The sequence below is a fragment of the Coenobita brevimanus genome, chromosome 41, assembly GCF_032717465.1.
Source record: "Coenobita brevimanus isolate Jiangsu-jjx chromosome 41, ASM3271746v2, whole genome shotgun sequence".
NCBI lineage: Eukaryota > Metazoa > Arthropoda > Malacostraca > Decapoda > Coenobitidae > Coenobita > Coenobita brevimanus.
The window spans coordinates 17493277-17507970 of record NC_136994.1 but is presented as its reverse complement, the minus strand read 5'-3'; the positions used below and the strand labels follow the sequence as shown (position 1 = coordinate 17507970).

The 14694-nt window shown below is 39.1% G+C and overlaps 1 protein-coding gene across 3 annotated transcripts in view; it reads right to left on the bottom strand.

Annotated features, from left to right (window-relative positions):
- Positions 1-14694, bottom strand: part of LOC145397493 (prolyl endopeptidase) — a 34547-nt gene that overhangs the window by 12528 nt on the left and 7325 nt on the right. For 2 of the 3 annotated variants that reach the window (XM_080270551.1, XM_080270553.1), the window contains exons 6-7: positions 14297-14439; positions 2662-2818 (exon numbers count right to left, since the gene is read on the bottom strand). In XM_080270551.1, coding sequence (XP_080126677.1) covers positions 2662-2818; positions 14297-14439 — 300 coding nt within the window. Of the gene's footprint in view, positions 1-2661; positions 2819-6308; positions 6463-14296; positions 14440-14694 lie in introns of all 3 variants that reach the window. The other variant, XM_080270552.1, reaches the window with a different exon arrangement.

The following is a 14694-nucleotide window of genomic DNA, read 5'->3' as shown; positions in this document are numbered from 1 at the left end:
TTTAATATCATACAAGTATTCCTCACTTGTGTATGACTTAAGGAGATAAATTACTGTTTCGTTCACAATAACACCGCTGCATTAGCAACTTATTATATCAAAGACTCTATAATGACTGACACCACTCCTGTCACCTATCTATCATCTAATCCTTATCTGCCTCATCAGGAGCATAGGGGCCTGGCTCTAGGTTACTCCATCCAGCCTCATTTGCTCATGTGGCACCACGTGAGCCATAACCTCCAACCATCCCTGGACATAAAACCATATGGGCACCAGTTCAGTTGGAGAGCCTTAATCCACTAAATCACCAGGTGTCTGCTTAGTTATATGGTTACAATGAGCTGTTCTGTAGTTGGAAATACATCACAGCTGTTTGTAGTCATGCCAATCAAAATTAGTTATCAATGCATAGCAGGCCTCTTCACTAACTCCAGGTTCACCCACAAAAGAAATTTATTAACCATCCAGCTAGCCATCACCATCCATCCATCACCAACATCTTTTTTGTCCCTTATTAAGTGTAAGGGGCCAGGGCTAGGCTACTCAATCCCAAAATTCAAGGCAATAAACTCCAATCACCCCTCGGATCCAAACCACCTTTATAAAAATAAGTATAATAATCTCCACCATCCTGTCAATCCACTGCAGTACAAAGGCACTCAACCTATTTCCCATTTCTCCTCTTACTGGTGTTTTTTCTGCTCCAACCCCATACCGAAAACTCTGCAGATTTCACCCTTCCAGCTGGAGTTGGTTCTAAACTACTGAGACTCTGATCTCTCCTATGCTGAATACAACTGCCTTCTTGCTGCCAGAATAAAGTATCCTTAAGTTAATTCCTTCAGTTTGAAATAGTACTGCTTTATTCCCGCTACCGTACAGTGATTTTATTCCACTTATTTGAGACAATTTAAACTGGAGGGGTTAGATATACTCTTAACTAACACTTCAATATTAGAGTGGTCTCCTCAGCTGAGTAAAATGATCCAGTAGCAGTAATAACAGCAGAAGTAGTAGCAGCTGCAACCCCAGGCTCATCTGGACGTGAACCGGTGAACCAGGTGGACTGCAAGTTGTGGTTACTCTCCTGCAGCCCACCATAATTTTGAGGGGGAGACGGGGAGGGAGTTGAGGGATGTTTGTATACTCAGGCAGTGGATCTACCTGATAAAATTCATGCCATCATGTGAAGGTGTCCCTCTCCAGCGGCAATAATAAACTACAAAAATATGTCATCGAATAGCAGGGGTTAATGTGTTAAAAAAAATATATGAAAAGTAAGTTTAACATCATAATCACCATCAAACTTGTCAATGAGTCTGATGAGAAGGAACCAAGTTAAAACACCTAAAAATGATCTTAATAAGAACAAATGAATTGAACCTCGTGGTCACAGCTGATGAGATTGGTAGAGGGAAAAGCAGGCAAATACAGCAGTCCTCATTACAAGTTAGGGATGGTACAAAATATCATCCCTTTTTCAATTTTCAGTTTTACTGGTAAGTAATTCGTGAGAATAAGGAAGCCTGGAGGTGTTTCTGTCACAACCATCTCCTGGGTGGGCGTTCCCAGGAGGGCCCAAGGTTTTGGAGATGACAGTAATGATGATGATGAACAGAAATTCAATAAAGAATTTTTAAAATTAACTTGCCAACAGCTGACAACATCAAATACACTGACTTATAATGAGGACTTACTGTGCTTTACACAACTCCAATACATGAAGGTTTAACTTTCTAATCACACGACTAAGTCAAGGAGGAGGATATGAGAAAGGCTCCCCCCCATCAAAACAAGAATAAAAGTAAGCCCTCCTTACAACAAACCTCAGTTTACCAATTTTCAGCTTTAATGAATTCTTTCAGCCAACCATTCTTATAAAATAAAAGAAAAGTTCAGTATTGTTATTATTGTCTTTGCTGTCATCCCAGGCTCTACTGCATGTGAACCTGATGGACTGCAGGCTAAAGTTGCCCTTCTGTAGTTCACCAACCACCTTTTGGGGAACAGGGAAAAAGCTGAGGGACATGTGTATAACCCTGCAGCTGAGCTGCCTAGTTATAATGATGCCACTGCATGAAGGAGTCCCTCTCCATCACCAAAGTTCAGTATATACAGGGGATGCAGCTAACCAACCAACTGAACAAGTGACATGTTTCAGTTGTATCGTACACTGTACTGAGCCCAAAGAAAATAAAGGCACAATGTATAAACAGTGTATCTATCAAACTAGGTTAAGTATATGACAAACTTAAATTCATAAATTAGGCCACTGGATATAATGGCCTTCTGTATTTAACTACCCACTGTTCTCCCAATTAATTCACTGTATAGAGGGCATATAGTACTGTATAAGTTTAATGGAAAAAGAAGAGGAAATTTTAAAAAAGCAAAAAATGTCTAACCTCATAATCAGATTCAAGCCTGTCAGTAAGGCAGGTGAGGGGGATGAAGGAAACTGGATGGCAGATAAGACAAAAATAAGCATGATAAAAGAAAAAAAAATTACTAGCAATTAGAAAAAAAAAAATCTAACATAATCTGATTCAAACATGTGGATGAAACAGGCAGGGAAGGGGTAGAAATGGGAGAGCATATTAAAAAAGAAAAAAAGAAAATCAAGAACCAAGAAAAAATATATGTAAAAAATCCTCTAACCTCATAGTCGCATTCAAACTTGTCGATGAGGCAGGTGAGAGGGAGGGCGGGCGAGGGTGGGCCCGGGGGGAGGGTGGCCCAGTACACCTGGTTGTCTCGGCACCCCTCCCTCGGACACACCAACAGCCGGCCCCCGCAGTCACTCACCCGACACCCACTGATGGAGAGACAGTTGAGGTTCAAGTCTGAGGGACATTTGGGGATGTGTGTGGGGGAGATTAGGGTATAAGTACGGTATGAAGAGTGGCAGGGATATGTGGAGGTGAGATACACGTAGATGAGAGGGATGTGTGGGGAGACAGAGATGGAATGTGTGGAGGAATGAGTGGGAGAATGCAGAGAGAAATATTTAGAGCTTGTATTCAGTGCCTGAGGGAAACTAGGACACCAGCAGACGGGTGGTGTGGGACATGTGAAGAAAAACACAGTAAACATAAGATAGGGTGGTAGGTGGGGGTGCCCATCATCCACTCAATATTGTGCAGCCTTATGGTCTATGCACTGAGTGACAAGCCAAACGGTTTCCTGTAACTCAGGAAACCATTTACTTTGCCGGGAGGTAACAATATAACCAAATTATGCTGCCTGGTAGTTTAGTGGGTAATGAAGGCACTCCAACTGGATTGAGCCCACGCAGGTTTATATTCAAAGGGTGGTTGGGGTTCACTGTTCACATAATGCCACTCAGGGATGAGTGAGGCTGGTCACTCTCATCTTCAATGTCAGGACCAACTTGCCTTGCCTCTGGCTCCTACGCTCCTCATGGGGCAACATAGGATTAGATGATGAATGAATGAATGAATGGACATAAGACAGAAGTCACGTTATACGTCAATGTGAAGGGCAAACTGAGAGAAATATACAAGATGTCAAGAATTCTGGGGAGGGGGGTATGAGAGTGACTACAACAGGATAAGAGAGATGATGGGGATTAAGAAGAAGCAAAGATGGGCAGTGGGGGATATATGAGAATTTAATTAAGCAGATATAGAGGGGAAGGTACGGGAAGTACTGATAAAAACAAAGGAGGGATAGTCTGCATAAGAACGTGAGGGGTACGCTATGATAAATAAAAGCATGAGCTATGTGGGACTGACTAGGAGGCAAGCATGAGGGATGACTGGGAATATATGTGTGGGGCAAACTATGGCAGAAATGAGAGGGCTGTCTTGGAAAATGAAAATGAAAATAAAAGAGGGATACTAATGTCTGTATGAAGGTGCAAGGAGCAGACTATGATAGAAATGAAAGGTAGGATGTTAACCTTATCATACAGTATATGTCTACAGCTATATAAATTTGGAATGTGTTGTGAAATGAAAAATAAATAAATAAATAAAGTAGCTGACGGTATTCTTTATCATATACCACAGCGAATATAACTGATAAATTTAACAGTTCAATACATACTCACATAGATCATCAATCAAACCTTAATTCCCAACCCTGCCGTCCTCAAAAAAAAAAAAAAAAAGTATGAGGGTGGGAAAGGGCATGGAAGACCAAAAAGATGGCTTAATATAATAAATGAATGCATCAAGAACATGGGGTATGGTGAATAAGGATTAATACAACTGATAAAAAAACAGAAATGAATGAAGAAAAAGGAAGCAATAGAAATGATACACAAACAGAAATGGATGAAGTGTGTATAGATATTCACATGATAACACTTCAACTCAGCACTTGACGGAAATGCTCTACCATGCACGTGTTGCAAGAGTGACTAAATAAGATGAATCATTTTACTATGAACTATCTAGCTAGCAGGGTGGGGGGAAAAAAGAAAATCAAAGCCTTTCCATCCAATTAAATATTCCTACTTTATTTTTTCCATATAATTTTATTCAACTAGGGAAGACCTGAAACAGTGAAGGGTTTACTGAAAGCTTTATCTTACACTTCCCATGCAAAAAGTCTCACCAAAGCTGAGAAAAGCTGTCTAGAGGTGGGAATGAATTAAAAAAGAAAATACATCATTGAACTGAAAGGGATTAAAGACTTGAATGACAAGTGAATGGAGGTGTGGCCCATTTTAGCTGGGTTTATCTTTATGCTCTCCTTATCATGTCTGTGGATCCTACTCACATCAATTTGGAGGAGGAAACTGGATGATGATGGGGTGGTGGTGGGGAAGGCGATGGTGACTGGTGGTGGTGGTGGTGGTGACTGTGGTGGTGATGATGTCTTGTACCTACATCCACTTTCCAAAATTCACTCAATAGCAAGGATAAATGCAGACAACAATAAATTAAGTGGAATAACTCAAGGAATTCACATGCTTAAGAGTCATATTTTAGCGATTATAAAAAACAAAAAAACTTCTGGCTTCAAAACAATCACAGTACACCAGTAAACTTTTCATGTTAAGAGGTGCCACTTCATCAGTTTATTATGCAGTACAGGTGATTATTTCATTCAGCTTAAAAAGTTGCTTGTATTTGTGGAGTTAATGACTGAGCAAAATTAAAGTAGTTAGCCATTTACCACACTTCAATGCTTCCACTCACAAAACCCTAGTATACAAGCTGCATTTTTCCCCATAACCACGACAGCAGGTATGGAGTGCAACCAAGACAAATTTAACTACAAACACTAGTTGCCAAAATGCATCCTGTCCTATACAGTACAGTAAACTTTGCAATAACCTTCCTTGTGTTACCAAAAAATACATCACAGCTACAGTACAGCACGGATATCGTCGGTGAAGCAAGTGGTCTACAGTACCAACTATAATCCTTTCTTTCCATGACAACAAACTCAACAACTGCCAAATCAACACCAACTCTTTCTGCATCTTATATCAAATCTACAATGCGGGAGCAGCAAAAAATAAAAATAAATGAAAACTAAGGCCTGAGGAGGTGGAAACATATCTACCTAACCCACTAATGCAAGACTGCAGGAACTTTCATACAATAAACCAACTTGCTACAAAACTTGCTGCATCTTCTGTGGGAAAAAAAATCCAACCCTAATGAAAGAAGAAATAAAGAAAAAAAATCCCCTTCAACTTAATCATTCTCCATCAACTTACTGCACTGTGTGTGTTGGGAAAGTCTCATTACTCCCCACAATAAACAAATTCATCAATAAATTTCAAAAATCATAAACTGGATCATACCTTCCCCTACCCAACCTGTTCAAAGAGTTCTAAAGGTTCAGAAGGTCCCATCACACCGCAAAATTTTGTCTTGGAAGTTTTTTTTAATGCCATGTATGTAAAAACACCCTAATGGAAAAAAAAAAAAAAAAAAAAAAAAAACTTTGGCCCTACCTGACCAGACACTATACACGGCAATCAAAATATTGGGAGAGTACACATTAACGGCCATATTCTTGTCAACCTTCTGTCACTTCTTCATTTGTGATTCACTTTCCATATTAACTACAGTATGGCATACCTTTACTCTTTATTGGGTTGGGCCTCATTTTGATATTTCACTCTAGCTACCAACACAACAACTTTATCCAGCTGGGGGAAACTTTTGTATTTAGCATACAAACCATAAAAGCGATTACCAATGTCACACAGTCAGAAATTAAAGCAGTAAGGACAAGATGCTAAATGGCCTTCCGACTAAGTATTTCTGACATCAACCTAACCCTAACCTGCCTACTGTAGACCCTGAACATCTGCCACTAACCTCATAGTCAGCCTCGAACACGCCAATGATGCAGGTAAGGTCGATCTTGCCTGCGATGGAAAGGGGGAGGGGTGCGTGGTATACCAGGTTGTCTCGGCAATCCTGTTCAGTGGTCACTACCAGGTGTTTGCCGCAGTCTGTCACCTCAGCGCCTCTATGGGGGGGTTAGAGGGGTGGGGTGAGGGATGCTGAGGGGGCAGGTGACCACAACACAATGCTATAGTCTGTCCACTTCAACTTAGCCTAAAACTGCCATCTCTCCACCCTGAATGCTAAACTGAAACAAGGGATGAACAGTAGAATAAGATGCTATTAACAAGGCAGGACTATACAAAGGATGGACAGGCACAGCATTATCTACAGGAAATAATCAGCAAAGGATAAAAATTTCCACGAAGTTATGGAGAGCATACTATAGTCTCACCAATCTAAAACCAAGGTTTGGGTGGAGTCCAGCCGGGGATTTCCCGGCGTACAGCGTTGCCTTGTTTCCTATACTCTGATTGGCTAGTGGCTGACCTGACACCGTTAGAGTTCGTACGCTCACATCTCGCCACCTGGCCTGACATGACTTCACCCACTTCTGTGTGTGTGTGTGTGTGTGTGTGTGTGTGTGTGTGTGTGTGTGTGTGTGTGTGTGTGTGTGTGTGTGTGTGTTTGTGTATGAGTGTGTGTGTAAAGACAGACTAATTTAAGTCATAAATATAATTTAAGTTATAAATATATAACAGAAAGTGAACAGTGGAAGCACGTGACAGAAGCTTAAATCTCCCTCCAATGGGTCAATTCCCAATATGGGCCTGGATGTTGCCGCTCGTGAGTGTTTTAACTTATTTATTTCTATTAAGAAAATAGCGTATGTTCTACTGATTCCTTCAAATTATATTATAAACGTAATTGTTACATTACTTACCCAACTTAGAACTACCGTGAAAGTCGGTAAAAGTAACTACATTTTTTTTCAGCACCACTGTAAAATATGTATGCCACGTTTCTTTATTGATGTACAAGAGCCATATGCATTACAAGTTTACTTTCCTTTGATATACTAGAATACTTACGTTTATATTGTATTAGTATGTGTGTACCTATCTGTGATGCCTATTACATATATAACAGAATCTACTCATCGCTCGTTTAGGAAGTATGGCATGGGTGCACCCAGCGCCAGACCCCACCCAAACCTTGGTTTTAGATTGGTGAGACTATAGTGTTATATTCTCAAAGGTTTTCGATGCCCCTTACCACCTCTTCCTTGGTACCCCTAAAAAATTCTGCATATTAAACTGTAACCCCGTCTTTATGAGCAGTCTCTCCAAAGCTGAATTATACTGTCTGGCAGTGGCAACAACAAAATAATGTATATTATGGCACTAAAGGGATTAACAAAGACATTTCTAGTCTCTATGAAAGAGTGGATTGTCTTAAGCTGAATTATAATTTCTGGTGGTAGCTTGATTAAACTACAAACTCTGTACAGTCTCAAATGAAACTGTTAAACCCATGGTAGTCCAAACAGAAGTACAAAGCTCATACCACTATAGAAGAAACCACAAAGCTCATACTAGTTTGGAAGAAACCATGAAGTCCATACTACTTCAGAAGAAATTGCAAAGCCCATACTAGTCTACAAGAAACTGCAAACCTCACACTACCTCAGAAGAAACTGCAATGCTCATACTAGCTCAGATAAACTGCAAAGCCCAAAATAATCCAGAAGAAACTGCCAAGCCACCCAACCCAAGAAGAAAGTAGAAAACCAATACAACTTTATAGAAAATTGTACCTCTTTCTAAGGCAAAAATAAAGACCCCAGTGCTGACAGCCCAAAATATCTGTCTTTTCCAGAGAACAGAACAAAGATAAAAGCATATTCAATATGCATGCATTCTGAGATGCCTGGACACACTGCATTTTAATCCCTATTTTTTTTTTTTTTTTTTTTTTAGCTTGTGATTTATATGCTCATGATTCATGTTTTGAAGCCAGAAATGTTTCCTTCTGTGAGTACAATCCCTAACCATGAGCAAGAAGTACATCTCTCACATGTGGTCGTTTCCTTTAAAGTACTGTTTTATTTGAAAATCAATACTATTTTTTATGGTTTTCCAGTGGAGTGTTCTTAGTTTATGGGAAAATTTAATGCATCATGAATCAAACAGTAACTCATACATATCAAAACAAGAGTTCTTTGTTACAAATACATGCTTGAAATGCATGGCACAAGCTGCCTCATAACAACCATTTTGTCCCTTCATCCAGTGTTGTGGTCGGACTGAACCAGTGTGATCATTATGGCATTAGTAGGGAAACAAAACTGTGAAGCAGTGTATGAGTAGGAATATGGATGGTTATGAGAAGATGTAAAGCAGTTTGGAAAGCAGCCCTCCTGAGATGACAGATTATACATGCAAGCAGAGAAAAGTCTGTAAAAGGTTGCTGCTCCTGATGATGATGATGATGATGATGATGCATGAACTGTCTCTTGTTCCTCTTGTTCCCTGTCACCGAGTCTCTTCTTGAAAAACAATTTAGGAAAAAAAGTAGCTATTCAAAGGCACAGAATCATTCCTGTGATACATTCAGTAAAATGAGTTCCTTTTGCTTTTCTCAAGACACACACAAATCTCAAGAACTGCAAGAAAAATATAAGCCACTGAATCACAGTAAACAATAAAGCCATTACAATTCCACAAGGGCGGGATGTTATACCCTCCAAGCCTGAGGTATCCTGCAGTTTAGCTTCTGTTTTCTATTAATAATCTTCTAAAAAAAAAATATGGAGCTGAAAATACTGGTGCAATATTGTAATGACATTATGAAAAATTACTTTTGGTTTCACTCCCACATGACCCACCCAATAATGCTAATGTCTTAGTGTGAGGTGCAAATCCATAATATCACTAGAGCCTCAAACGATTCATAACATAGTGCTGAGCAGGAGAGAGAGGAGGAGGAAAAGAAGGCTTAGAGTTATGTCTACCAACTACTGAAAGAACATTAGCAATGCTGGGTGAGTCACACAGAAGTGGAGCTATTTGTACATTAAAATACTGAAATTCAGAAGATTACAATAGCGTATTCACCAAAACTGATGAAAATCTGATATTATCTGGCCACACACACTGGGAAAAAAAAAAAAAAAATGTTGGTGTGTGCAAACATACTAAACGGCATTGCAGCAATCAAAATCGTGAATCAGTGTTGACAAATTAGTCTTTGTTATCCAAGCATTACAATGAAATGAACTCTGGCTACCAGGTGTACAGTACTGTAAGTAAACTGCTGCTCTAAATGCAGTGATGTACACCGACCTACTCCACACAAATATCAACGAGATACCTGTGATGATATTTCGTTCACCACGGGAATGTGAGCTGGCTTTATGGTCTTCTTCCGGGCACTCTACAGAAACATTTTTATAATGCATGATCTGTCACACAAGTTCTTCTTACAGTATAACAATTACCTCAATGATTTGTTCAAGTTTTATTGCAATGTCCAGTTTTCAAAAGATTCTCTTATACAGATATACTATATACTGTATGATGTGATATTAATAAAGAATCTTGGTCAGTCAAAACATAATATGTATTAACCATGATTGTAAATATATCAAAATGAGTGTCCATATGCAGATGCATGCTTGGTATGTGAATATGTAATTATACAAGAAATGAGACAATATATAGAAATTAAATCAACGAATGAAGAAATGTGTACAAAAGAGTAGATGATCTGAAATAAAATGTAAAGTAATAGCTATCTGATATGTCAACAAAAAGTAAAGTACAAGGGAGTACTGAGTGAAATAAAAGGCATGATAATATTTTCTGTAGTTGTGTATGTAAACAAAAAGTGACTGACATACAGGGGAGTGTAAAGAGTGAAATAAAATACAAAGTAATATATTCCTGGTACATAAATGAAGAGATGGTGAAGTATGGTGAATGATGAATGTGTGACAGACATACTCCGCACATCCTGCCAGCACGACAAGAGAGCAGTGTGATGAGAGGTAGAGGGCCAGTGATGTCCAGACCCCAGAGCACCGGCAGGAGAGCCACGTAGAGGTGGTGATGGTGCCCTATCTCCAGGGGGCTTATCACCACGAACCTCCCACAGTCTGACACTCGAGCTGGGCTGTCCGCACATACACACATAGGCATGGATACTATCATACATATGCATGCAAGCGCACACATGAACAGATCAACCACCATCATCGTCATTGTTGTCATCATCATCAATCACACCTCTTTCCAGGGTCCAAAGGAAAAAAAAAAAAAAAAAAAGTTTACTCAAATAAATGAATCACACTCCCATTCACGATATTAAATCTTGGGGGCAGAACACATACAAATGGCAAGACTACCACTGCACCTACATATGCTATAACTGTCAAAAACAGTGTACATTGCTCAAGACTAAACTAATTCTCATTATCCACACCTCTTTTCCCATTCATCAACATCATCATCATCATATCATCCAGACCTCTTTTCCCATTCATCATCATCATCATCATCATCCAGACTTGTTTCCCGATCATTATCAAGATCATTTTCCCCAATCATCATCATCATCCATACCTCTTTTTCCAACCATGTACAGGGCAAGAAACTGGAAATAAAAGAACGAAAAATACGACAAACTTGAACAAGACCTAAGCACACAAAACTAACATAAATATCCACACAGGAAAGTAAGACGTGTAAACACAAAACAAGAACCAGAAAAAAAGCACGTACAAACACAAGGGCAAATATAAACAAGACCACAGCACACAAACCCATTTAAAACACACAGAAAAATAAGACATGTAAACACACAATAATAAGAACCATAAAATCAGCAAGTACAAACACAAGGGCAAAGAAAAACAGGACATGCAAACAGAGCACAGGAACAGAAAGTGAGATGTAATAACAAATCTATAAATATGTCCTCCTAATATACACTACTTCCTGATACTGCTCTTCTAAAATGTCTGCTTACGTCCCTCCCCTTATGGAAAGCACACAAAGACCCTTCTAAAGTCAATCTGTTTTCACCTGACAGAACTGGGTTACTCCCACAAGTTGAACATTAAGTTGTGGTTGCATACACTTTGATGGGGCTTAAGAGGTAATGGCATGAGTCTCCTCAGTTACTAGTCAAATTAATCCATGCTGACTACACTAAGCTGAAAAGGGTTATGGATTTTTGTCATGTTAAAACAAACACTGTATACTGTATATATATATATCAGCTGCTTAGCTATACACTCTCACTTCTTTTTTTCTCCAATTCTTTAATGTGGGCAAGCTTGCACAACTGATCAACTCTCAGGTGCTGGAGAGGGATGCCTTCATGAGGTGGCACAGATATAAGTGGGTTGCACCACTACCTGGCTATACAAATATCCTTCAGTTCCCTCCCTATCCCCCAAAAGGAGGATACTGGACTACTGGAAGACAATTTCAGCCTGCAGTCCACAAGATTCATAATATCTGAGGAAACTCGGGCTGCTGCTACTGCTGCTACTACTACCACTACTGCTACTACTAGTCAGCAATGAACCTATCCTTAATCACTCTTTCCCACTGTCTATAACTACTTTTTAATACAGCGTGTCAAGGTTTTCTCAATATCAAAGGATGGATCTTGATTCTGGCTTCATTTATTCAGCCTCCTTTGGAATGGACAAGAGTTGCAGGTTCTCAGTTACAGGTTGTGTAAAAAAAAAAATAATAATAATTAAAAAAAAAAATCTTCCTCATTCAAAAGAACATAAAAAGTAATACTGTGCACATTTCACCCTCAGGTACAAAACAAACAAAATAAAAAATCACAAACACGAGAAGGAAAACACAAAAAGTATAAGCCTTGAACATGCCAAATCATAAAAACAAAAATATAGCCCCTCTACCTTTCACTACAGTAATCTCTCAATATGCTTATTCATGCCCCACCACACAATGATACAATACATATTAGTCTTGGGGGATTGCCTTCCATATGAGGCAAAAATGGTCTACATCAACTTATATTTCACATATTTAGTTGCTGCTACCACCAGACAGTTTTTTTCATCTTGGTTCACACCAATCTAATTTTGATAGGGTAGATGTTACCAAAATGCCATTAAATAAAATGACAATTTAAATTTTCTGTTTACTTCTACCTCTCTATTGCCAAAGGCCTTCATTTCATAAGGGGTGGGCACAAGTCACCTCCATGTTGCCCTGTCCTCTAGCATTAGGCTGCTCTCCCTCCAACTCATGGCCCTCTCTCTGATATATCTCTCCACTCCATCCCTTCATCTCACCCTTGGTCTCCCCTTCCCTTTGCCAGGCAAGGCTTGCCGGTAAATTTAATATGGCCTATATGATATTTCCTGGTTTATGTTGGTTAAGTCATGAACCCCTTAAATAGGACAGTATCTCTAATACAGTACCAGTACAGGTATTTCATTCTTACCACCACCAGATTTTATTTAGCTAAAGTCAAGCATCTAGCAGGTACATGGAAACAATTTCTAGCTTTTTGAATAAGAAAGGTTTCCCTTGAACTACTATATATATTACCGAGTGATTTTAACATAAAAAAAGGGGAAAGGAACCACTGTTTTGAATAGGTTGAAACATTTCACACAATACAAAGGCAATACCAAAGGGGGGGGGGGAGCAAAAAGGACTCACTGTTCTCAACAGGTTAAAACATCACACTCAAGACAAAGACAATACACACAAACTGCAAACAGGTGAATAATAATTTAGCTGATGAGGGCAAACAATCTATTCAAAGCAGAGGAATATACAACTGAGCAATAAAATGAGAAAAAGACAATGACAATGATAAAGGAAACAAATAAGAAACATTTTAAATATATATATATATATACACAGTATAACTTACCTGGCAATTAAATGAATATGAAAAGAATGCATCATCATCATCATCACGAATTTTATTTCCACCCAAGGACTGGGTGAGGCAAGGTTCCCCAATAAGGAAAGACAAATGTCCAAAAGTGGGAGAACTACCAACAGTTTGACTACTGAAATGGACCCCACAATCACTTGTACATCATTCAAGTCCCTGGAATCCTGGCTGTGCCTCACAAGCCTAATCATATATACATCTTTAGTTTATTTTTCTTCACATACACAGCATCTGCCAAGTAGAGTCACTCTGTTGACTATTAAGTTAAAAATGGGGTGTCATACTTTTGCCATGGCATGAGTTCTTCCATACACATCTCATCCACCCACTTCAAGATCCAGTAAATTCCTGGACTTTATAAACTTCCATACTTTGCTCTCTCACACACTCATTTACTATATCCATCCATCTACTGTAGCTCATTCTTGGCCTACCACATCTCTTACCACCTTCAAAATGACATCACCATATTTCTAATCTTATCCAGTCTATGTATTCCAAAAACATTCCCCCCAAATCCAATTTCCACAGTTTTTAACATTTGCCCAAATACCATACCAGAGTCTCATATAAATTTAACCTCTTCAATCCTGGTCATGTCCTTTAATATACTCTTGCTTCTACCACATGATTTCTTCAGCTGAGAAAATAACTTGTACTGAAGGGATTTATTAATGCTATACTGAACCCCTCCATTTCTAAAAGTCTATCCTAAGCTGAAGAAGATCATCGAGAGAACGCAAGAATAAAATAAAATGGATGTCACTGGGCTTGCTGTGTTAATCATGAGAGTGTAAATGTGTCAGGAACTGCAAAACTAAAAGTACTGCATAATAAAGTAAAAATACTGCATGATAAAATAATAATGTCATCAACTCACCTTTGGATGATCAGGGAACTCTGTACATACATACTTCACTCAACCAGCTTAATCCTGTCACTCCCATAGTCTTATCAACCTCCATACCTCTTAATATATTCATTTAATCAAAACAGCACTTATGTACCAAGTAAAAAAAAAATTTACCTCATGTAATAAAATAAAAACTGCCACAACTCACATAAGCCACTTGGGATGGTCAGGGAACTCCACCACCAGCACATCCTCCTCCTGCTGAGACCCAACGCGGTGATAGAACAGTTTCTGGTTCTCATCACTTGTTGTTTCAGTTCCATCAGCTGTTCCCTCGTGGTCTATATACCGCTGTAAGAATGGAAAGCAAAAAAATCATGAAAAACCATGAAAAAATGCATACACACTAAAATACAGTAATTCCTTGATTATTCAAAGTAATAGAGCCAAAGGCATATCCAGGGACCACTTCCGTCCGGGTAATGGACTTCTCCACTGGCCACCCTTTGTACACAACCTTAACTTTGAAAGCCAGTGTAAAAGGCCACTACAGTACCTTGCACAGCACTTGTTCCTGTTGTTTAACACTGCTCTATCTGGTCAGGA